The sequence below is a fragment of the Lithobates pipiens genome, unplaced genomic scaffold (genome assembly GCF_037356315.1).
Source record: "Lithobates pipiens isolate NorthernLeopardFrog02 unplaced genomic scaffold, aLitPip1_a1.2 Scaffold_3, whole genome shotgun sequence".
NCBI lineage: Eukaryota > Metazoa > Chordata > Amphibia > Anura > Ranidae > Lithobates > Lithobates pipiens.
Window position 1 is genome coordinate 33,084,808 of NW_027507790.1, and position 26,321 is coordinate 33,111,128.

General features: G+C 42.1%; 1 protein-coding gene across 1 annotated transcript in view; it reads right to left on the reverse strand.

Moving 5' to 3' along the window:
• The window catches only part of SCARF2 (scavenger receptor class F member 2), a 319,293-nt gene that overhangs the window by 121,864 nt on the left and 171,108 nt on the right, over positions 1–26,321 (reverse strand). The window contains exons 4-6 of the mRNA XM_077461426.1: positions 13,369–13,888; positions 12,449–12,667; positions 5,700–5,828 (exon numbers count right to left, since the gene is read on the reverse strand). Coding sequence (XP_077317552.1) covers positions 5,700–5,828; positions 12,449–12,667; positions 13,369–13,888 — 868 coding nt within the window. The remainder of the gene's footprint in view (positions 1–5,699; positions 5,829–12,448; positions 12,668–13,368; positions 13,889–26,321) is intronic.

The window sequence follows — 26,321 nt, forward strand, 5'->3', positions numbered from 1 at the left end:
TTAAAAATATTTAGTAGGATCCTTGCAGATAGACTGGCCCTTCAAATTCCCCGCCTTATCTCCCCATTCCAATCTGGTTTTATCCCCCACAGGTTAATTACAGATAATATTAGATTGGCCACTAACATAATTCAGGATGCTAATATACACTCTCGTAGCCTTCTGCTTCTCAGTTTGGATATCCAGAAGGCCTTCGACAGTGTCTCTTGGTCTTACCTTACTAGGGTGTTGCAGAGGTTAGGCTTCCACGGCGGGTTTTTGCACTCTTTCCACTCCCTGTACAAAGACCCCAAAACTAGGATAAAAATTCCGGGCTGCTGCTCAGCCTTCTTTGAGGTGGGTAGGGGATCTAGGCAGGGGTGCCCTTTATCCCCCCTTCTGTTCGCCCTGGCTCTCGAACCCCTAGCTATAGCCATTTTGAACAACCCAGATATCTCGGGATATTCGACTGGAGCCATGACTAGCAAATTCTGTATGTATGCAGACGACGTCCTGATGTTTCTGACTAACCCTTTAGTATCCCTTCCCAATCTGTTTGAGTCCTTGTCGAAATTTGCTACTGTTTCGGGATTGTCCATCAATATATCCAAATCTGAAGCCCTTCCCATAGGTATCCCCCCACGGGAACTGTCTCACCTCAAACAGACATTTTCCTTTCGTTGGCCCCCCTCCCACCTCTCTTACTTAGGTATAGCCCTCTCTAGTGATTATAAACTCCTCTTCTCCTCTAATTATCCTCAGTTGCTCACTAAAATTAGGTCTACCTTGAAGTCTTGGTCTAGCCTTCACATCTCCTTCCTAGGGCGCATAACAGCTGTTAAGATGGTTATACTCCCCCGTTTACTATATGCTTTTCGGTCCCTTCCAATTAGGATCTCAAAATCCTATATAGACCGCATTCAATCAATTCTTAATAGATTTATTTGGCAGGATAAGCCCCCCAGATTTGGGAGAACGGTCCTTTACCGCTCTGCCTCCAGGGGCGGACTGGGTGTCCCACAAATTTGGCTTTATTACTTGGCGAGCAGATTCTCCCAGCAGGCCCAATGGTCAATCAGGAACTCCAGGGTACCGTGGGTACAGTTTGAACAGGAATCCATACGTCCCTTGCTTCTATCGAATGTCATGTGGTCCCCATATATACCGCATTGCCCTTACATCCATAAAAACCTTTGTGTTTTGGATGCCACGCGCCTCTGGCATTTGTATGGTAGTAAATACGGCTTAGCACCCCGGTCTCCGGTTGGGGTCTCTTTTTTAGGTGACCCTAGATTCATATCGGCTCATAATTCTAGTGACGCATTCCGTATCTGGATTGAATTTGGCCTGCTCACATTGAAGGATTTCCTGGTGGGTGCCCGTTTTGCCTCATTTCAGGAAATACAATCCCTTCATCCCATCCCGAATTCAGAATTCTTTCATTATCTGCAGATACGCCATTTTTTCTCACAACATTACCCTGGCCCCTACTCCCGTCCCCAAGGGTTTTCCTTTGAGAATATTTGCCTCACGGCTCCTAGACAGAAGGGCCTTATCTCTGATCTCTACATGTCCCTGTCCTCTATGGTTGAGACTGTAGAGTTACCATACCGAGCCAAATGGGAAAGTGAATTTGTATTGGATCAGGACACCCTGGATTGGGACCGAGCCTGGAGGAACATGCGCCAATGCTCTAAATCTCTCTCCCTTAGAGAAACTGCTATTAAGTTGCTCACCAGATGGTATTATACGCCCCAAAGGTTACATCGCATGTTTCCCCAGGCCTCCCCCACCTGTTTTAGGGGTTGCCCCTGTCCGGGTTCATTTCAACACATTTTTTGGGACTGTGCCCGTATTCAACCGTTCTGGGGTTTGCTTTTTGATATGATCAATAAAGTAGCTGGTTATACCATAGACTTGGATGTATCTCATGCCTTATTGTTTGTTGCTCCACCAGATGTCCCTAAACACTTAAGATGTTTGATCCACTCGATCTGCCTGGCCATGTTATGGTCTATAGCACTTAATTGGAAATCTCCCTCTCTGTCATTTTCCCAGATTATCTCCCGTATAGACCTCATGATGCATATTGAAAAAATTCACCACACTTTGTATGACTCTATCCCTTTATATGATGCTAAATGGAAACCCTGGTCTACCTTTAGACTTCTCTATTAACTGTGCTAGTCTCTCCTTCGTTTTGCTCTGCTATTCTGTCACCCTCTCTTCTTTTCCTTATATTCCTTTCTTTTGTCTTTTCTGATTTTTCACCAATATTCTTCTCACTTGGACTCATGTGGTATTACTTGTCTCAAAAGTTGCTTCTCAGGTTATCCATGTTGTTTTAGTCGTATCACTATTTTACCTATCAGCGATGTTCATTCATTGTTTAACATATACGATATGTGCTATATAATTTGCATCTTTTGCTTTGTATAACTATTTATGCTTCACCACAGTGTATGCTATATTTTGTTTGTTATCTTCCAATAAACTCCTTTGAAAACAAAAAAGAAGTGAAAAGAGAAAGAAAGTTTCAGCTACATGTCCTGTCCATGCTGCTAAATCCTGGATTAGAAAAGTCTATTATAAACTGCTAGGAGGGACCAAAGCACAAAGTAGATAGGCTGACTCTGAGTTCCAGTGTCATACCACAGTTCCTGCCTCTGAGAAATTTATTCCAGTCTGGTCGACTGGACAACAGTTGGAGAATACTCCTGTGACTACTGATCATGTATTCAGACCCCTAACACAAAGACAGATGCCACATCATCCTCAGGGGCCTGTGCAACTAGGCTTTGCTGGAGGTATCTCTATTAATACATATATATACTGGGGATTTGTGCACAATTCCACCAGGACTCCCGTCGGGCTCTTTGCTAATAATACCTGTTTGTATATTGGATATGTATTTTTTATTATGTGCTGTTATTAATCTTTTCTTATATAAAGCTTGTATTATTTCTATACTGGTGTGCATCTACACTATATTGTCAAACGTATTGGGACACCTGCCTTTACACGCATATGAGCTTTAATGGCGTTCCAGTCTTAGTCCGTAGGGTTCAATATTGAGTTGGCCCACCCTTTTCAGCTATTACAGCTTCAACTCTTCGGGCAAGGCCGTCCACAAGGTTAAGGAGTGTGTCTATGGGAATGTTTAATCATTCTTCCAGAAGAGCATTTGTGAGGTCAGGCACTGATGTTGGAGAAGAAGGCCTGGCTCGCAGTCTCTGCTCTAATTCATCCCAAAGGTATTCTATCGGGTTGAGGTCAGGACTTTGTGCAGGCCAGTCAAGTTCCTCCACCTCAAACTTGCTCATCCTTGTCAATATTGAAACCTACGGACTAAGACTGAGATGCCATTAAAGTTAATTTTGCGGGAAAAGGCAGGTGTCCCAATACTTTTGACAATATAGTGTTTATGCTTATAGTTATTGTTATATGCAGGTTTTTTTAAGTTCTTCTGATGCCAATTACTTTGTTTAGATTACTGATTAATTTCCCAGGAATGGAATCCCCATCTGTTATTAAAGCTGCTCTTCCACTTAGCAAAGGTCCTGCTTCTCTTATTTACCAAGGAGTATAATGCAGTATCCTGCTTGGCGAGGGACGTTTCTTATAGCACCCCCTAAAAAAGAGGGCAACACATACAAGATTGAATGGCATAATGATTATTTAAAGGTTAACCAGCATTCTCAGAGAAAACTACACAAAGCTTGTTGTTAGATAACATTTGCACACCACAACTGGAAATGGCACTGTTAACCAACATATGAATCACAACCCATGGACTGCTTCTCAGGAAATTAGGAATAGCAATACTCACTCCCATCTTTTCTCCATTCCCTCAAACACAGTCTGCTGGCCCTACACTTTTTTCCCTGCCTCAACAACCTTCTTCCTGACATGAAATATTCTACATATACTGATGCAAATCCATTCAATACCCAACTGAGAGCAGATATTAAAGTGGAAGTTCACCCTAAAACTAAAATCACTATACATACCTTTTCTTAAGCCGATCCAGTACAATCTCCATTGGCGGAAGCTCTGTGCAGGAGAGAACCGATAACATCATGGAAATGCCTAGAAAGTGACATCACCTACAGAGTACCTATGGGGCTTCCATTGTCAGTAGTAGATTTTGAGATTTTAGTTTTAGAGTAAACTTCTACTTTGAAGCGGTGTTCCGCTCCCCCACACCCCCCCCCCCCTCCAAAGATTAAAAGTTAGCAGCTACACATACTGCAGCTGCTGACTTTTAATGGCAGAACATTTACCTGTCCTGGAATCAAGCAATGTCGGCACCCCTGCCACCGCCATTGCTAGTAAGGGAACCGAGTCCCTATTGCACATGCAGGAGGGACCCGGGAAGTCACGTGAATAGGGAAGTCACATGATTGACGTAACGCATAGGGAGTGGCCTGGAGCGAACGTGATACCGGAAGTGACTTAAGACTGGCGGAAGACGCCAGACGGGCATTTTTCTTTAGAGCTGTGTTTTTATATATTCAATGTGAGAGTCTTATTCATTTTAATTAATACATTGAGCTACTTTATTTTAAAATACTACACCATTGGAGGCTTCTTTCCCCCTTTTTCTCTCTGAATGAGAGGTATAACACTGTGGAGGTGGTGACCAGGCGCCCAGTACATTTGCTGCAGGGATGGATGGCCCCCTGGTGGTTTAATACATGTGCCCACATCACTGAGTTATAGAAGTAAAAGAGTGGAAGACCCCCTGGTGGTGGAGAATAAGACAAGCAGGAGAGTTCTCTAAGTCAGATGCGATTATGACAAAGGAGAGGAGGTGAGAGTTCTAAGAGCCCAGATTTGGATCTTGCTGATTATTCTCTTTTGTTTGTGGGAACCAGTTTTTAGTACTTTTTTGGTTTATCATCTTAAGAGACTTCTTATATCTAGATCTATGAAATGGTGCATATTTTCCCTATTATTTAGGACTATTACCAGTGACATATTCCGTTTTGCCTCTATAATCACTCATTATTATAAGATTCATACTTGTTTATTATACACATTTTTTGTGCAGGATCATTATGTACTTTATTATATTTAGTATCATGCGCAAAGCGTACTGCTCTCTCTTACAGGCCCAGCAGAAGGGAGGAGGAGGGAGCCGAATTTCTGACATACCTCACTGCGACGAGGTCCGGAGGTGGGGACAAGGTACCTGCCAAAAACAGGTACTCACTCCCCCTTGCCCTAAAAGGTGGCAAATGTGGCACTGGAGGGGGGGGGGAGAGGAATCAGATAAGTGGAAGTTCCACTTTTGGGTGGAATGCCGCTTTAAGGATGAGGACATGCCATAATTTAATGTTCATTTCTTGAAGGTTGCCTTTTATAAAAACAATATAAATTTTAAACAGTAAAGTATTGGCTTTGATTTTTAGCAGCAAATGGCCTCCACAACTGAGCACCACAGTGAATTAAAACATTCATTCAGGCTGTCCACTTGTATTTTATTAAATAGTGTACAAGCTCTTATTCTTATTGTATTACTACATATGTTACTGATGTTACTAATGTACGAATTTACTTGTACCTTGTTGTAATACTCAATAAAAATATTTAAAAAGGAAAAAGCAAAAGGTGTACAAGCTGCTTGTATGCATCCACCCCACTGAAATCAACTACATGACTGTAATACCAACTTATCAGCTGTAAGTAAATGTTAAAAGTACATAAGTGATACTTACAATGTCCCATGAGATCCAGCACTGCAAAGGCACTTTCCAGTCTCAAAATGACATTCTCCATTGAAGCAGTCAGTGCAAACAAAGGCACAGTTTTCACCATATGTTCCATTGCGACATTTTGTTTCACACCTAAAAAAGGCACTCTGTTAATGACACAACTTTCTCAGCATGTGAATAAACATACTTGTATTCAGGGGTCCAAGACACATTAGCTAGACTTGTTGGGTTGCTAAATAATACTATTATATGTGCTTTGTTCTCCAGTGGTTGGTAGTGCTTCAGCCCTAAATTTCCACCCCACAAAATGGATAACTTATGGAGGTTGTAGAGGAACTGCAGCTAATGCATCTCAGTGCTTGGTACTTGGAGCTACATAAGCAGCAGTTTTGTACTTGAACTGTGACTTTTTACCCAATGGAAAGAAAGTTATTGTTATGCATCAGGATAGTTACATTACTGTAGCGCACTGGTATAACTAAACTTTAAAGTGGACCTGTCACAGACCCGGACAAATAAGACCCAGTATACAACTAAAAAATGCACCGCCACAGGTTACCTTCAACTAAAACCAGGTTCACAAAAGTTCTGCTACATAATCATGTGTTTTTCAGTGCGATTTTATAGCACGTGTATGTTAGACATGTGCAATCAGTTTTGTAACAAATCGAAATGCGGCCAGATTTTTCAATTAAAAAAAATAAAGAATAACAAATTTCAACTAATACGAAAGAAATTATAGCGAAAATAACAAATTAATTTGACATAATTTGTTAAAGGTCTAATGAAACAAAAGGTAAACTTGGAGAAAATCTTACAGTTCAATCAGCTGATTCATTTTGTGCTGGAGGTTGGATTACTGGCAAAGTGCATTCCTGAGAACTGAGTGAGAAGGGTGTTGTATTGTATTTGAGCAGAGGAGAAGAGATTTTGTCATTGTGTGTGTTGATGGATTCAATTAACAAATGACTTTGCAAAGTACGAATTGCTAACTAGTATATATATATATATATATATATATATATATATATATATATATATATATATACCCTATTTATCGACGTATAACACACACTTTTTAACCTTAAAATCCGGGGAAAATCGTGGGTGTGCGTGTTATATGCCGATCCCCACTGACTGTAAGGGAACGAGCGAGCGGAGCCGAGATACACAAAGCCGAAGTACACTCGGCTTTACTCGGCTCCTCTTGCAGTCCCGTCCACCTCCACTGATTGCGAGAGGAGCGAGCGCCGCTGACATACAGAAAGCCAAATGCACTTTGGCTAGTCTCGGCTCCTCTTGCAGTCCCGCCCCTGACTGTGAGCAGAGCCGAGTCTAGCCAAAGTACACTCGGCTTTCTGTATGTCAGCGGCGCTCGCTCCTTTACTTGGCTCCTCTCGCAGTCCCGCCCACCTCCACTGATTGCGAGAGGAGCCAAGTAAAGCCGACGTATGCTCGGCTTTCTCCATCCTGGCTCCGCTCACTCCTCTCCGCAGTCCGCTCACAGTCAGCGGAAATCGGCACCAAATTTAAAACAGGGAAATGCTGCAAAGAGACTGGCAAGGCTGCAAAGGCACTGGGCAAGGCTGGGAAGGTACTGGGCAAGGTTGCAGATGGATACTGGGCGAGGCTACAATGATGGACAAGGCTGCAGATGGACACTGACAAGGCTGCATTGATGGGCATTTAAATGTAAGTTTTTTTTTCCCTTAAACTTAAAGTGGAGAGCCACCCTGAAAAAAAATATAAAAAATTAAAAAAAAATCTAAAAAAAAAAAAATGAAAAAATTTTTTTTTTACTTACCAGAAATGCCTGTTGCTAGGCACATAATCCTAATCATCCTCTTCCTCCTCCGCGGAGATCTTCTTTCTTCTCTCCTCGTCGCGTTGTCTTCTGGGTAATGTGTCGCGCTGTGTTCTGGGAACTGTGTGTTCCAGAACACAGCGCGTCCCATTCACAAAGCGCTGCGCAACTCGCGCATGCGCAGTAGGAAACGGGCAGTGAAGCCAAAAGGCTCCACTGCCTGTTTCCCTTAGAAGGAATGGCGGCGCCGGGACCCGAGAGCCGAGGGACGGGTCGGCCTCGGGCGGCCGACATCGCGGGCGCCCTGGACAGGTAAGTGTGCTTATTAAGTCAGCAGCTGCAGTGTTTGCATCTGCTGATTTTTCTTTTTTTTTTTTTTTTTAAACGGCCCTCCTCTTTAACTCCTAAAAGTTTTTTTCCTTAAAATTCCCTCCTAAACTTAATGTGCGTGTTATACGCCGGTTCATGTTATACGCCGATAAATACGGTGTATATATACATATATACATACATAAATACCTAATTATAGATTACCTATATAAATAGATTTGTTAAAACAAATATCGATACTCTACAGATATAACGAATTGTCCAAAAACAAATTAACGTAACATAATGAATATAACAGAACAAAATTATGTATTTTACGAATGAAAACTAAACAAAATTTTCCGTTGTGTACAAGTCTAGTGTTTGTGTATTTTTACACATTTTTAAATGTTTTCATGCTTCATGCATTTTTTTAGAGGAGGAGGAGACTTGTTAAAAAAGCTCAAAACCCTGTTGTAAACATGCATGTGCATTTTTCAGAAGCTATTAACCACTTGCCAACTCCCTGCCGCCATTATAGGGCGTTTAAAAGGGTTGTTATGGCAGCAGATAGCTGCCATAACCCCAGTATCTTCTACGACAGTGGGCGGGCGGCTTCCAGATAAAAGTGGCCTCAGCTGCAGATTCACCGCTAGATCACTTTTATTGTGGGTGGGAGAGGGCCCCTCCCGCCACACATAGGTCATCTCCGCCGCTTAATGGAGCTGTCAGTAGCGGAGGAGACGATCAGGTCCTCTTCCCTCACAGGCTGCATGCCGAGTGAGGGAAAGATGGTCCCCGCTTGCCTCCACACTATTGGATGGCAGAAGCGCCGTTAAATGTCACTTCTGCCCATTGGTCTTAAAGGGGAATTATTTTTTTTGTAAAAAAAATAAAAATAAAATTACATTTTTTTTTTTTTCTTTTGTCTTTTTGACCCGAGATCTTACATTTAAGGGGTCCTGTCATGCTTTTTCTATTAAATAGATGTTTACAACCACACACAGTGTTCAAATCACACATGTCGCCATGATCGTTAGAGTGAGAACAATAATTCTAGCACTAGACCTCCTCTATAACTCAAAACTTGTAACCTGTAGAAATTTTTAAACGTCACCTATGGAGATTTTTAAGGGTCAAAGTTTGTCGCCATTCCACCTGCGGGCGCAATTTTGAAGCGTGACATGTTGGGTATCAATTTACAATATAAAAAAAAAGTTGTCTTTTTTTTTAATACAAAAAGTGTATTTTTATAAAAAAAAATGCACTTGTGAGTCCGCTGCACAAATATAATGGGATATAAAGTATTGCAACGGCCGCCATTTTATTCTATAGGGTGTCTGGAAAAATATATATAATGTTTGGGGGTTCTAAGTAATTTTCTAGCAAAAAAAATGATTTTAACTTGTAAACACCAAATCTCAAAATGAGGCTTGGTTCTTAATTGGTTAAAGGCTATTGGGCCAAAAAATGCTTACTGCATCACTAGAAGCACCTACACCTTTTTTTAAAATTTGTACTGCACCATGTCGCATAAATCAAATATTTTCCACTAAAAAGTAGTGATTATTCCATCCCCTTCCACCTCTTAAATATTCCTCTTACTAAATGAGGCAGCTCATTACATTAAAGATGACTGGACCCTTACTACAGTACTCAGATATCAGTCAGTCACCGTCTGCAAGGACCATGATCTGTGCCAAATGGCACTCCTGCCTTCCACCTGGTGCGCTGTGTGGTACTGCACATGTTTGGTCTTCTTTACTAGGCCCTAATGCAGAATTCATCATCCTTGTACAGCCATGGCCAAAACTTTTGAGAATGACACAAATATTCATTTTCACAAAGTCTGCTGCCTCAGTTTTTATGATGGCAATTTGCATATACTCCAGATTGTTATAAAGAGTGATCAGATGAATTGCATCTAATTGCAAAGCCCCTCGTTGCCATGAAAATGAACTTAATCCCATAAAAAAAATGTCCACTGCTTTCACGAAGAAGGCTTCAGGGTACCCAAGAACATCCAGCAAGCGCCAGGACCACCTCCTACAGCTGATTTAGCTGTGGGATCGGGATACCACCAGCGCAGAGCTTGCTAAGGAATGACAGCAGGCAGGTGTGAGTGCATCTGCATGCACAGGGAGGCAAAGTCTTTTGGAGGATGGCCTGGTGTCAAGAAGGGCAGCCACTTCTCTCCAGGAAAAACATCTGTGACAGACTGATATTGTGCAAAAGGTACAGGGATTGGACTCCTGAGGAATGTGCTAAAGTAATTTTCTCTGATGAATCCCCTTTCCGATTGTTGGGGGGCATCTGGAAAAAAACCTTGTCTGGAGAACCAAAGGTGAGCGCTACCATTAGTCCTGTGTCATGTCAATAGTAAAGCATCCTGAGCCTATTCATGTGTGGGGTTGCCTCCTAGCCAAGGACTCACTCACAATTTTGCCTAAGAACACAGCCATGAATAAAGAATGGTACTAAAACATCCCCCAAGAGCAACTTCTTCCAACCATTCAAGAAGAGTTTGGTGGTGAACAATGTCTTTTCCAGCATGATGGAGCACCTTGCTATAAGGCAAAAGTGATAACTAAGTGGCTTGGGGAACAAAAATTTTGATATTGTGTTCCTCAAGCTAGGAAACTCTGCAGACTTTAATACTATTGAGAACTTGTGGTCAATCCTCAAGATATGGGTAGACAAAAAAAAAAACACAAATTCTGACAAACTCCAGTCATAGATTATGCAAGAATGGACTATAATCAGTCAGGATGTGGCCCCAAAGTGGATTGACAGCATTGCAGGGCGAATTGCAGAGGCCTTGAAAAAGAAGGGTCAACACAGCAAATATTGACTCTTTGCATAAACTTAATGTAATTATCAATAAAAGCCTTTGACACTTATGAAATGTTTGTAATTATACTTCAGTGTACCATAGTAACATCTGACAAAAATATCTAAAAACACTGAGGCAGCAGACTTTGCAAAAATGTATATTTGTGCCATTCTCAAAACTTTTGGCCATGGCTGTAGGTTGTTAAGTAGACAGTTGAGATCTTTTGCTTTTTACCTAACTGTTCAGATTTGTGACAGGTTAAAAATCAAAAGCCAAAATGTTTTTATTTAAGTTTTGGATATAGTAAGCAAGGCGTAAAACCTCTTTTAGGTTTATCTTTGCCATCTGTGTATCATTGAGGGGATTTCCCTTTACTAACTGTCCTGTAGACACAACAGAACATGCAAGGAAAACTCTCTAAAGTGTGGAAAATCCTCTTATACAGTTGATACGGTCCCAGTTTTGGCAACAGTGGGCACTATGTCAAGTAGAAGAGGTGAATTTCACCAACAGGGACACGGTCAGCAATAATAACCTTACAGGACTTTTAACAACTCACCACGCTATCAAAAAAAAAAGTTTTGACTACTAGACATACTTTAAATATAAATCTAATAACCCTTTGACTTTAAGTCTGTAAATAAATGTTCACTTCTGACATTTCTACACAGAAAGAATGTGTTTAAGTTATTATGTCTTGTGAGCAGCATATTATAAACCAAACAAGACGACATCAATTCGTTTTCAAGGTGTCCTAAAGTTACTGTGACAGGACAAACATGCAGTAGAATATTAAAGATTGATTAGTATGCCTTGTAACATTTTTAGTGCAACCCTGTGATATGAATGACTCTATTCGCTTTAATTATTGAATTTCTCATTGCAGTTTTCATGCATTATTTGGAGCATGAAAAAAGTGTATCATAACCAGACTCACTTGAATGATTCCTTAAACCTGAACTACAGGCAGATAGAAAAAACACAATTTATTGCAGTTGTATAACAAAACAGAAGTAAGACCAAAGCTTTTTTTTCAACCTACTTCTTTTCTGAGTCACAGGAGTGCACTCATTTTTGCACTTCCGCGACATAGAGTCAGCTAACAGCAGGCTAAAGCCCATTGTCAGTTGACGTCACAGAGCCACACCACACTGGAAGGATCCACACCAAATTGTCAGGATCCACTAACCTGCCTGGTTGACAGTTCTGAGAGTCAAAGCCAGCTGTGCTCGCCCCCTCTCCAGTCCGATGTTCCAGTGAGCTTTCCACTCTGGGAAGACCAAAAACTGAGCGATTAGCCGTCATGTGATCACTTCTCAGTCTTAGAGCCAGTGAGGGACAGCTGCAGCATCAGGCAGATGCTGCAGCATTTATATGGCTACGTATTTATTTTATTTTTTTGGAACCCCAGACTTTTCCTTTAAATGTATTTTATATACAACTAGTACCTGTTTTAACAACAGCCTCTATCATTGCCTACACAACAGCACTCTGGCTAGAAAAAGGAGGGTAGCTGCATTGCACATGTGCTAAAAGGAACATGCTAAAGAGAGAGAATTTGATTATTGGTCAGTAACTTGCTGCTTATTCATTGTCCAATCAGCAAGCTGGGGAAGGTGATATCATTGTATTGTATTATAGAAAAAGTGGTGTCACCCATCTGCATGTGCTGTTTGGAAATGGTGTATGAATAAAACAATGATAAGATGAGTATTTTACCTGTGTATTCAGCAGTTTGTCTGGAATTCAAGTTGAATTTAATTAACATAATTATTAAAATCTGTGCATAACCCTGTATCTTCTTACCTATCGCCTATCCAGCCAGGATTGCAATGCGAACACTTCCCATTGATGTGATTACAGGTGTGTCCTTCCTTGCACAGGGGGCATGCAAGAGAACAGTCTTCTCCATAGAAACCATGGGCACATGTTTGATCACACCTTGTTCCATTCCATCCTGGTTCGCACGCAATACATCGACCATCAGCAATGGTACATGGCTGCAGTCCCTTGCATTGACCACATCTAGAAAGAAAAACACCCAATTTAACAAATGTAGCACATATAATAGGTCATTCAAAGGCAAGTTGACAAGTGGTTCTCAATCTCAGTCCTCAAAAGGCCATGTTTTTGGAGTTTCTCTTAGATAAAATAGCTGTCCAAAATACTAAGCCATTGACTCAGCTTTAAAGCACCTGTGCAAGATAAAGGAAAACCTGCAAACATGGCCTGTTGGGGGTACTTAAGGACTAAGGTTGAGAACCACTGGTTAGGGCTGAGTCTGAAAATACAGAAAAAAACGAATTTTCCATATTTCTTAGAACATGGCAATGTTTAGGGACTCCCCAATGATCTGAAATAAAGGAAGAGCCTTGGCCTTGTGCTGAAACAGTAGTGCTCTCATTACACTAATGCTTAGCTGTAATGGCAGGCTGAAGTCAGAAATCAACAGACATTGCCCTTATACAGAAGAGGGAAAAGCAATGCAAGATTTTGACAGCAGATGGGACTGTAGGTAAATTCAGTTCTCCAGAGTAGGACTCAAAATGAGGAGAGGTCCCTTTTTGTGGACACAGAAATCTAATTTTAAAAAACCTTTGAAATTCTATTTGTATCATAAATGGTTGGGTATACATGATATCCAACCATTCAACCAAACCATCTAGTTAAAAAATGAAAGGTATCAGGTACTGTCAATACTAATTATTATTGTTTTATCTGCTTACCTCCTCCGACAGCCCTGTCCATAAAGTCCAGCAGGACAAGGCTCACGACAAAATTTACCCCTATATCCAGGCTCACAAGTGCAAGTTCCATCCACTTGATTGCATTTGCCTTTGAAACACTGGCATACTCTCTCACATCTTGAGCCCCATAAACGTTCCCGACACAAGCAGCGTCCAGTCAGTTGATCACATGGGGAATTGTTGCAAGAGCATTGGTTGTTACAGCTCCGAGCCCACCATCCTGGCTGACAAATGCACCTTCCTGTTGCTTGGTCACATTGTGAGTTGGTACTACAATAACAGGCATTCGAACACTGAGGGCCCCACCAATTTTGTTCACAGGTGCACTTTCCAGTCTCTTGATCACATTTTCCATGCTTGCATAGACAGGCGTTCTCACAGTTGGATCCCCATCGATTTGCATTGCAAGTGCACTGTCCTCCAACATCATCACATTGTCCATGTGGATGGCAGGAACATTTTTCTTTACAGTCTGGACCCCAGAACTGTCTTGGGCACTCTAGGCGAAAATAAAACAGATTTAAGCAATCAAATCTCATATTTAAAAATAACTGCAAGCAGTAGACTATGGTTTGTGCAAATAGAAACTTCATACACTAGTCTGTAAGAAACAATTGAATTTTAAATATACAGTATCTTGTTTTTTGGCTATGACTTATTGCATTTTGCATTGGATTACAATAGTACCAATTAACTCAAAACTCACATTTCAATCTTCAGTATATGAGCTTTAAGATCCTTTACATAGCTCAACGTAACTGGTAGCTTTTTTACTTACCTTATATTTTGACAAGTGCAGAAGGGGGTTAAGAAGTAAAGCACCGATCCAGGAGTTACCATGTACAAAAAAATATCTAATAAGGTTGATATTCTTGAAGGTGTTTGTAACATGAAACATGTTTCGGTATTACTTGAAGATTATTATTATTATGCAGGATTTATAAAGTATGAACAGTTTGCGCAGTGATTTACAATATAAAGGACAATACAGCACCAATATAATTCAATACAAGAGAGTTAGGTGGGCCCTGCTCCTGGGAGCTTACAATCTAATTGGCCAAAGCAGTGAAAACATCAGTTTAATCACTTGGTACCTGTGCTATACCTGAAAGATGGCTACAGTGCAGACTTAAAATGCTGGAAAGGGCGTCCATAGCACGTTCTGTGATTGCCAAATCCTCAGGACTCGGCTGATCACAGCTCGGGGTAAAGGGCCAATCACAGGGGCCCTTTACCACGTAATCAGCTATCAGCCAATTACAGCTGTCACGGAAGTAAACAGAAGCCGATTATCTGCTTTTTTTCCCCACTCACACTGACAGTATGAGGAAAAAAGAAGAAAGCTGTTCCAGGGACATCGCTCCCCTCAGTGCCCACCAGTGCTGCTAATCAGTGCCACCAGTGCCCCTAATAATGCCCACCAGTGCTGGTAATCAGTGGCCACCAGTGCCACCTACCAGTGCCCATCAGTACTGCTAATCAGCGGCCACCAGTGCTGCTAATCAATACCCACCAGTGCCACTAATCAGTGCCCACCAGTGACACCTACCAGTGCCCATCGGTACTGCTAATCAGTGCCCACCAGTGCCACCTATTAGTGCCCATCAGCCACTCATCATCAGTGTCACTCATCAGTGCTGCCTATCAGTGCCACCTATCAGTGTTATCAGTGCCACCTCTCAGTGCCCTTCAGTGGTGCCTATCAGTGCCCTTCAGTGCTGCCTATCAGTGCCCATAGGTGCCACCCATCAGTGCAGCCTCATCAGTGACTCCTGATCAGTGCCCACCATTCCCACCTACTTTTTTTCTTTTCTTTTTTTTTGCAAATTTCATTTAGTTTTTTGTTTGTTTAATAAAAAATAAAAAAAACAGTGGTGATTAAATATCAAAAGAAAGCTCTATTTGTGTGAAAAAAAAATTATTCAAATTTCATTTTGGTACAGCATTGCATGACCGCACAATTGTCATTCAAAGTGTGACTGCGCTGAAAACTGAAAATTGGCCGGGGCAGGAAGGGGGTGAAAGTGCCCAGTAAGCAAGTGGTTAAGGGAAAAAAAATCATCTGATAGAGTACAATATTGTGGTACAGTGCTGGCCAGAACATCAGAAGAAAATGTTTGGAGGTGGTTATTTCAGATGATTGCAGACATAATTAAGAATCCAATTCCAAACTAAAGTCCAATTCTGAAAACATCCCTTACAAGCATATATAAGATAGAATGAGTCTAGAGATGGGCAATTAAACTGGTGAGGGGTCTATTGGATAAAAGATATCAGAAGAGTCTGCAGGAGCATAATATCTGCAGACTTGAAGAAAGAAGAGAAGGGAGGGACATGACTGAATTGTTTGCACTCATTAGTAGGGGTGCAATGGATCAAAAAACTCATGGATCGGTTCATTCCTCAGATCAGTCACGGATCGGATCATTTTTCGGACCTGTGAAAATTCCACCACCATATAGTCCCCACTGTAATATCCACAATCTCCCCACTGTAATATACATCTCCCCCACCGTAATATCCACGTCATCTCCCCCGCTGTAATATTCACGTCATCTCCCCCACTGTAATATTGGCTGAGTATGGCTGGGTACGGCTGGGTATGGCTGAGTATGGCTGGGTATCACAACCATTGCAGAGTATGGCTGGGTATGGCAGAGTATGGCTGGGTATGGCAGAGTATTGGCTGTGTATTGCAGAGTATTGGCAGGGTATTGCAGAGTATTGGCTGGGTATGGCAGAGTATTGGCAGGGTATTGCAGAGTATGGCTGGGTATTGCAGAGTATTGGCAGGGTATTGAAGTATATTGGCAGGATATGGCAGAGTATTGGCAGGGTATGGCAGAGTATGGCTGGGTATTGCAGAGTATTGGCAGGGTATTGCAGAGTATTGGCAGGGTATTGCAGAGTATTGGCAGGGTATTGAAGAGTATTGGTAGGGTATTGCAGAGTATTGGCAGGGTATGGCATGGTATGGCTGTGACTGCAATTGTCACAGAGCAGCGCTGTGCGCACTACAGATCCAGCCCACAGCGCTGCTGCCATCTGATCTCTCCCCTCCAATGTACAGGTCAGTACACAGAGGGGAAGGAGGAACCGGTGTCATGACATGACGCCGGTTTATTTACAAATGATTGCTCCGTCATTTGACGGAGCGATCACATTGTAAATGGCCACCAGGTGTACAAAGATGGCAGCCGCTGCAGAACTAGGCCGAAATCACGGCCTTTGCTAAGGCCGAGGCCGCGGAGCGCTCCGCAGATCACGGCATGTGCCGATCCGAACAGGGTGACCCGTTCAGATCAAGGATCGGTGACGATCCATTGCACCCCTATTCATTAGAGTATAAACAGGGGCATTGCTTGAATTGTGAAAGACTTCACACAACCTTGGGCCCTTGAAAGTAAGCAATAATAAAGAACACCTACAGCACCGGGGCAAGTTGTTGATGCTGTCATATTGAGTTAACAATGGGAAGGGCTTAGAGAGGCATGGTTAAATTGAACCTAAGCCTGCTTGCACATGTGTCACAGTCTATCAACCCACAAAATATGGGAATGTAATATATAATATAGCACATAGCGTACAGCGGTTGGGATTATGTAATGCACAAAGTAAAGGAGTCAGTAGCATGTAAAGCACTGTACAGGTGTCAGGGGTATATCACACGCAAAGTGCAGGAATCAGTAGTATGTAATGCACTCTCTTAGATTGTTATCTATAATGAGCAGAACTTCTTCAGGACCCTAAGACCCCTTTCACACTGGGGCGTTTTGCAGACGTTTTCCAGGCGCTTTAGCGTTAAAAAAGCACCTGTAAAGCACTTGAAAGAAGACTCATCTGCATTCCCAATGTAAAAGCCCAAGTGTTTTAAGAGCCCTTTCACACTGCCAGCACCCGAAAAATGCTCGTAAAGCGCCGCTTAAACTAGTGTCGATTTGCCAGCGTTTTTCGAGTGCTTTTAACCCTTGCTAGTGGCCAAATAAAGGGTTAAAAGTGCCCATAAAGCGCTGCTGCCAAAAGCGCTTTGCAGGCGCTTCTCATTGATTTCAATTCACTGCTCCAAAAGCGCTGCAAAGAAGCTGCTTGCAGGACTTTTTTTAACGCCCTGCCAGTGCAGCACCTCAGTGTGAAAGCACTCAGGCTTTCACATTGGGATTGCAGTTGCGGCTTTTTTCAGGTGCTTTACAGGCACTTATTTTAACGCTAAAGCACCTGAAAAACACCATAGTGTGAAAGGGGTTTCAGTGTGAAAGCACTCAGCCTTTTACATTGGGATTGCAGATGAGGCTTCTTTCAGGTGTTTTTCAGGTGCTTTTTTAACGCTAAAGCGCCTGAAAAACGCCCCAGTGTGAAAGGGGTCTAAGTTTATTATTTGCCCTCATGTTGTAAAGCGATGTAACTGTTGGCGCTAAATAAATCCTAAATAATAATAATAATGTACAGAGCACATTATAAACCTTCTTACCTGTATCTTGCATTTTTACACTTTTAAAAAAATATTCCTGCTGTAGGATGTGCTGCAGCAAAAGTGACATTTACAAAGAAAAAAAAAGTAAACAGACCCCTCCAAAGGTCCCCAAAAATACATAGCAGACAGTTGAAGGGAATGAAATACTGGAATAAAACCTCATTTGCCAGCACCTGCATTTTAAACCTCCGAAACATCTCTAAACTACGTCCCTTTCTAACCAATGAAACCACAAAGCTCCTGATTCACTCCCTGGTTATCTCTAGCCTTGACTACTGCAACTCCCTCCTCATTGGCTCACCTTTAAATAGACTATCCCCCCTTCAGTCCATCATGAATACTGCTGCCAGACTCATCCACCTTACAAACTGCACAGTGTCTGCTACCCCTCTCTGCCAATCCCTCCACTGGCTGCCACTTGCCCAACTAATTAAATTCAAAATACTAACACTTACTTACAAAGCCATCCACAATTCTGCCCCCAGCTACATCACTAGCCTAGTCTTAAAATACCAACCTAATCGCCCACTTTGTTCCTCTCAAGACCTCCTGCTCTCTAGCGCCCTCATCACCTCCTCCCATATCTGCCTCCAGGACTTCTCCCGAGCCTCACCCATCCTCTGGAACTCACTACCCCAATCTGTCAGACTGTCTCCAACTTTATCCACTTTTAGGCGATCCCTGAAAGCTTTCCTCTTCAGATAAGCCTATCCTGCCTCCATCTAACAACTGCACTATTTTCTCCATTAGCTCATCCCCCACAGCCATTACCCTTTTGTATAACTTGACCCTCCCTCCTAGATTGTAAGCTCTAACGAGCAGGGCCCTCTGATTCCCCCTGTCTTGAATTGTATTGTATTGTAATGTCTACCCTAATGTTGTAAAGCGCTGCGTAAACTGTCAGCGCTATATAAATCCTGTATAATAATAATAATAATAATAAATATTTTTGTCCTGTAAATGTCAGGGATTCACCCCTTCACAGGAACAATTGGAGGTCCCTCCAGGCATGTTATTTAAAGGAATTGTGCATTTTTATTTTTTCTCTTTAAGCTTTAAAAACATCACTGTTCCTGGCTAAACTGATTTTTTTTTTACATTTTTTTCCCCATTGGTAGTTGGTACATGTTCCCAAGGTCAGTGCTCTCACCCATGCTGTTTTTATACACCCCTTGCCTATCAGCCCAGAAAGTTAGCATTTTTAATTTCACGAAACCGGTTCCCATAGACTTGAATGGGGTTTGCGTTTGGCATCTAAACATCTTTAATATTCGCCAAACCCAGGACAGTTTGGCTCATCCCTACCCTGCAGGTGAGAGTTTAACAGCAATTACATCTAAAACAAGCATGAACAGGCAGATCAATTAACAGAGATCTCAACATGCAGTGTTTGCACTCCGACATTTGTGATACAACACAGAGGAATAGGTGAGTCATGGGTTGCATACAGTGTGATCACGAATAAGAAGTTGCCTGTCCCTTTAGTGAGTAGGCACAGGCTAGCTGTAGCACTACATGGGCATTGGGAATCAGCCATATTAATGCAGTCTGCAAATGCAACATGTGAGCCCATCATTACAAGATAAGGCAAACAAACAACACAGGTAATACAACTACACTAATTCTTAGTTAAAAACAAACAAAAATGTTTGAAAATGTATAACTCCTTTTTTTTTTTAGATCGAGAATGAAAAGATTCCAACCGCTGTCAGGTTTTTTATGCTTTCTGATTTTTTTTGCTGGGGAGATTCACTAACACTGGAGAGGACACATTCTGATGGAGCTCTGCATAGAAACCAATCAGCTTCCTTTTTTATCGTCAAAGCTTAATTGAACAAGCTGAAGTTAGAAGCTGATTGGCCACCATGTAGAGCTGCATCAGATTTTGCACTGTCCGGTTTTGGTAAATCAACCCCACCCTCTCTACGTCCAGTCACCAGGGCAGAAAGTGATACAAAATTCTAAATTATACGGTTGTCACCAGAACAAGAATAGAGAGGAAATCTTTAAATAGGGACACTGGCTACAATGACAACAGACAAAAAAAAAAGTTTGGCTTTAGATATACTAAAAGCACACTCCAGGTAAAGTACAATATTATGTCTTGCATGTCATTGCATACAAGGACCACATTAATTTTTCACAAGGCCTCTGTTTTTCATCCAGGCTATCATGTTCCATGCCAGGCCACCTCAATATCAAAAGCCAGGTTTTGCCTGGCCTCCTCATCTCTGATATAGATACTGTGGTGATGCTCTAATTAATTGAGGATTATGTCATAAAATATGTGAAGCTGTGTACATGCGTGTGCCTCACTTCAGATTAAGCCTGTAGCGTATAGTCAACAAGTGAAGCTCTGCAGTAGTTTAACAGACTTTTTTTCTTTTTATTTTTAAATAATACAGCAATAAATCAAGAAAGATGTGTACAGCTGTGCATGTTGGCCAGCATACAGAACTGCTGCACAAGTTTATTGTGCATGGCATAAAGTCTACCGCTGGATACTAGGCTTCCGTTTGTCAACAGCTTGACTGCCAGCTGCTGCCCACCCAACTTGTATAGCTGTATTAAGATTGTAACACAAAAAATGTGCCAGCCAAGATTGCAATGAAACATGTTCTTGTTAATTTATGTCAAACACAAAAGTATACTATACCGATTAGCTCTACAGAACTGCGATTAACAAAGGTAATAATATAATAGTATGTTGTATTCTAGTAACTAAATATAATAGTAACTTGTTTTCTACACTTCATGTTGAATGAAGTACATGTTCACTCTTTAAAGCCAGCATTACAAACAAATTGTACATATAATTTTATGATATATGCCTCGCTGTGAAATTTAAGAAAACATAAGGTATATTTATATTATTTCAAGTATATTTAATACATTTTGCATATTCTGTATAAGTATCATGAAAATGCATTCCTTTATTGGACCATGAAAGGGAGATCATCACCTAATGAGCGGTCTGTAGTAATAATTTCCTACAGAAAATGGTTTGAAAGGTAAGCATTTAATAAATACTCATCTAATCTTTAGCAAGAAATATCTACAAATTTGCAAAAAGATAAAGCAGCTGCCCTTATCACCAAGACTTGCAAAACAATTGTCACCTAAATCTAAGTTTTCATGGCAGTCTAGAATTTCATATAGAATAATGTTGGTAGATAAAGACCATTCAGTCCAGCTCATCTTCCCACTTCTTTTACCTGTAATTGTTTGTCTAAAGATAGATCTGTATTTACCCAGGCATGTCTAGATTACTGTATCTGCATAGAAATGTTGGTGGTTGGTTCTGATAGTGTACCAGTAAAAACTGTTTTGTGTACTTATTGCAAAAAATCTGTTTCTTGAAGTTCATTAGGGGACACAGTTTTCAGTTATTCTGATATGATTGCGTTATACTGTAGCTTAAAGGAGGTTTTGGACAATGGCAAACAGGTATAATCTCTCCCACTTACAGTGTGCTTTAGTTTTTTTTACTAGTGTCTTAGGAGTATGTACATTTTTTTACTATTAACCTCCCTGGCGGTATGATTATTTCCGATTTTAGGTGCTGAAAGCGGTACAATTATTTTGCATGGAAATTTGGCGTTTTAGATTGTAGGCCTGCAATTCTTAGGAATAACTCTCTTAAATCTGTTCAAACAAGAGTCTAGTAGACATCCCGGGTATGATAAAGTTTATAATATAATAAATAACTATAAATAACTATAAATATTGATAACAAATAATAATAAAATTGATTCAATAATGTAATAAAATCCAAAAACAAATGTGCTCATTTGTAGAATTGTTGATGTCATTAGATTTAGTGTTTGTTGACGGATCTCCCCACGAATCGCTATCGCTCAAAAGTGATTCTAATTTATTGTCGCTGTTTTCTAGCTGGTCTAAAATCACTTTTAACATAAAGGGACACTTTTTGGTTGCTATGGACAATCTCCAAATTCCAGGCAGAAAAAAACTGTATTTATAATATAAAAGTGCATGCAGGGCACTGGACAGACCACTAGGGACAAAGGGGATGTGTATTTTTTATACAGTACAGTAATCTGTAAGATTACAGTACTGTATGCATATTGTGTATTTTAAATTTTTTTAATTTGGCGCCGATCTCCGCTCCCGTGCATCGTAACGTCGCAGGGAACGGAGCTCGGCGGCACTCGGGCACTGTGTGAATCGAGCGGAGGACGGCTCGCACACACAACGGGGGGACATCGCTGGATCCAGGGGACAAGGTACTGAAATTCCAGCCCGAGCCAGACTTGGGATTACTGCCAGGGAGGTTAAGAAAGGTTTACTTTTTTAACTATCCATTTCATTTTATTCCTTAACAAGATAAGATAGCTTATCCTTGGCGATGCCTTAGAATCAGTACCCGGAACTTGCTGGTCCACAGATGTGTGGCTTTACACAAAGGGTAACCACTGCATATGATTTTGTTAATCTTTTGCTCGGTTTAAATTGCTGGGTTTATGAAATATTTTCTTTCTTTTGTAAGCACTGTTCCTTTACATGCCTAAAATCATACATTATAATCTTTTCAGAGACACTATAGGGCATTGATGGTGAACCTTGGCACTCCAGATGTTTTGGAACTACATTTCCCATGATGCTCAGCTACACTGCAGAGTGAATGAGCATCATGGGAAATGTAGTTCCAAAACATCTAGAGTGCCAAGGTTCACCATCCCTGCTATAGGGGTACATTTAATATCAGTTCTTTGAGTCTGCATAAGTAATTCCTCAGGTCCCAGATTCTAATTGGCTTTTGGACAAACTAGGTGTAGTATATGTAAGTCACAAATAGACAGGCATGAGATTGTAAACCCATTTTGGCAGAGACTGATATGAATGGGTTTCTCTACAGACCAAACATCAATTTGATAACAAGGTAAAATGGATTTATTATGACTCTTTTCTAGATATTGATGCAGTTAATAGCACTGATTAAGGAAGAGCTAGCATAAGTTAGTCAGCAATTAAAACTTCCATATTAGGTGCATGTAGGTAATGTAGTTTGTTTAAGGTAGGGGATTCCAAACTATGGTTGAGGGAAACATCTGCCCAGCTACAAAGTTGTATGCAGTCAGCACCAACTGGGACTCTACTACCCACACATGGATGTAAGGGAGGACTCTGCTGGGCACACATGGATGTAAGGGGTGACTCTGCTGCACACGCATAGATGTTAAGGTGAACTGTGCTGGTCACTACTGAATGGAAGGGGGGACTGTGCTGGGCACAAATAGACATAAAGGGGGGCTGTGCCGAACATTTCTGAAAGAATTGGGGGGGGGGACTGTGCTGGGCACTGCTAAATGTAAGGCAGACTCTGATGGGCACGCATGGATGTAAGGGGGACTCTGATGGGCACTCATGGATGTAATGGAGGGACTAATTATTAGTGATGGCCGAACGGTTCGCCCGGCGGTCGTTTCGCGGCGAATTTCCGACATTCGCGGTCCGCACGTTCGAACGCCTTTTTCCGTCGTTCGCCGCGGCGGACTTACGTGTTTAATGTATACAAGAACTTTAACCTTTGGTGACACGTTTATCATGTGATACAGGACAGCCAATTGAGACATGACAGCACATGGACACTTGTACATTCCCCCTAACCTATAAATACACCCGATCCGGTGGCCATTTTACATTCTTTCTTCTGTTACGATAGGGACAGGTTCCTGTGTGGAGTAGGGAGAGATAAACCACTAGCTATTTGGTACACAAAAGTTCTTTTCAGGACTGGTATAGGTGTTAGGTGTTGATAGGTTTGCTGTGCTGCTGATTCTTGCAGCAGCCTGAGTGTCTTTTGTTAGTTTAGAGAAAGGGAAAGGACGGTGTATGCTACAGGGACAGCCAGATTAGTCTTTCATCATCATCATCATCATCATCATCATTAGCTGTTACTATCAAGGTCCACAAAAGAGCTGTTCCAGTAACCACTAATCGTTCTCTTTTTTTGCCAATTTGTATAGGGACAGGAAGGAAGCAGTGTTGTCAGGCAGTGAGGGTAATTTTAAAGACTTGCTGTTATTATTAGTTCCACAAAGGTTCTTTTCAGGACTGGTATCAGTGGTACAGTAATAGGCTTGTACATGTATAATATTCTTTCTTCCAAATATAGAAAGGATATTATACTTGACTGCTGCCCTTCTGCTGCAGTCTGCTAAACATTCACAACTCACTTGTTCCACAAAAGTTCTTATAAGGACTGGTAACTTGGTATAGGGTGCTACGGTACATAGGCTTGAGTGCGGTACAGTCTGCTGTTCTGTAAGGACCGCTATCGGTCCACAATAGATAGGGTTGACGTGCACCACTGCTGACCGCTGCCCTATACTGCAGCAGTCCTTCAGCGGTATAGGGACTGACGTACAGTCTGCTAATCACTAACACACAACCTGCTTGTTCCACAAAAGTTCTTATAAGGACTGGTAACTTGGTATAGGGTGCTACGGTACATAGGCTTGAGTGCGGTACAGTCTGCTGTTCTGTAAGGACCGCTATCGGTCCACAATAGATAGGGTTGACGTGCACCACTGCTGACCGCTGCCCTATACTGCAGCAGTCCTTCAGCGGTATAGGGACTGACGTACAGTCTGCTAAAAACTAATACACAACCTGCTTGGTCCACAAAAGTTCTTATAAGGACTGGTAACTTGGTATAGGGTGCTACGGTACATAGGCTTGAGTGCGGTACAGTCTGCTGTTCTGTAAGGACCGCTATCGGTCCACAATAGATAGGGTTGACGTGCACCACTGCTGACCGCTCACCTATACTGCAGCAGTCCTTCAGCGGTATAGGGACTGACGTACAGTCTGCTAAACACTAATACACAACCTGCTTGTTCCACAAAAGTTCTTATAAGGACTGGTAACTTGGTATAGGGTGCTACGGTACATAGGCTTGAGTGCGGTACAGTCTGCTGTTCTGTAAGGACCGCTATCGGTCCACAATAGATAGGGTTGACGTGCACCACTGCTGACCGCTCACCTATACTGCAGCAGTCCTTCAGCGGTATAGGGACTGACGTACAGTCTGCTAATCACTAACACACAACCTGCTTGTTCCACAAAAGTTCTTATAAGGACTGGTAACTTGGTATAGGGTGCTACGGTACATAGGCTTGAGTGCGGTACAGTCTGCTGTTCTGTAAGGACCGCTATCGGTCCACAATAGATAGGGTTGACGTGCACCACTGCTGACCGCTCACCTATACTGCAGCAGTCCTTCAGCGGTATAGGGACTGACGTACAGTCTGCTAATCACTAACACACAACCTGCTTGTTCCACAAAAGTTCTTATAAGGACTGGTAACTTGGTATAGGGTGCTACGGTACATAGGCTTGAGTGCGGTACAGTCTGCTGTTCTGTAAGGACCGCTATCGGTCCACAATAGATAGGGTTGACGTGCACCACTGCTGACCGCTCACCTATACTGCAGCAGTCCTTCAGCGGTATAGGGACTGACGTACAGTCTGCTAAACACTAATACACAACCTGCTTGTTCCACAAAAGTTCTTATAAGGACTGGTAACTTGGTATAGGGTGCTACGGTACATAGGCTTGAGTGCGGTACAGTCTGCTGTTCTGTAAGGACCGCTATCGGTCCACAATAGATAGGGTTGACGTGCACCACTGCTGACCGCTGCCCTATACTGCAGCAGTCCTTCAGCGGTATAGGGACTGACGTACAGTCTGCTAAACACTAATACACAACCTGCTTGGTCCACAAAAGTTCTTATAAGGACTGGTAACTTGGTATAGGGTGCTACGGTACATAGGCTTGAGTGCGGTACAGTCTGCTGTTCTGTAAGGACCGCTATCGGTCCACAATAGATAGGGTTGACGTGCACCACTGCTGACCGCTCACCTATACTGCAGCAGTCCTTCAGCGGTATAGGGACTGACGTACAGTCTGCTAATCACTAACACACAACCTGCTTGTTCCACAAAAGTTCTTATAAGGACTGGTAACTTGGTATAGGGTGCTACGGTACATAGGCTTGAGTGCGGTACAGTCTGCTGTTCTGTAAGGACCGCTATCGGTCCACAATAGATAGGGTTGACGTGCACCACTGCTGACCGCTGCCCTATACTGCAGCAGTCCTTCAGCGGTATAGGGACTGACGTACAGTCTGCTAAACACTAATACACAACCTGCTTGGTCCACAAAAGTTCTTATAAGGACTGGTAACTTGGTATAGGGTGCTACGGTACATAGGCTTGAGTGCGGTACAGTCTGCTGTTCTGTAAGGACCGCTATCGGTCCACAATAGATAGGGTTGACGTGCACCACTGCTGACCGCTGCCCTATACTGCAGCAGTCCTTCAGCGGTATAGGGACTGACGTACAGTCTGCTAATCACTAACACACAACCTGCTTGTTCCACAAAAGTTCTTATAAGGACTGGTAACTTGGTATAGGGTGCTACGGTACATAGG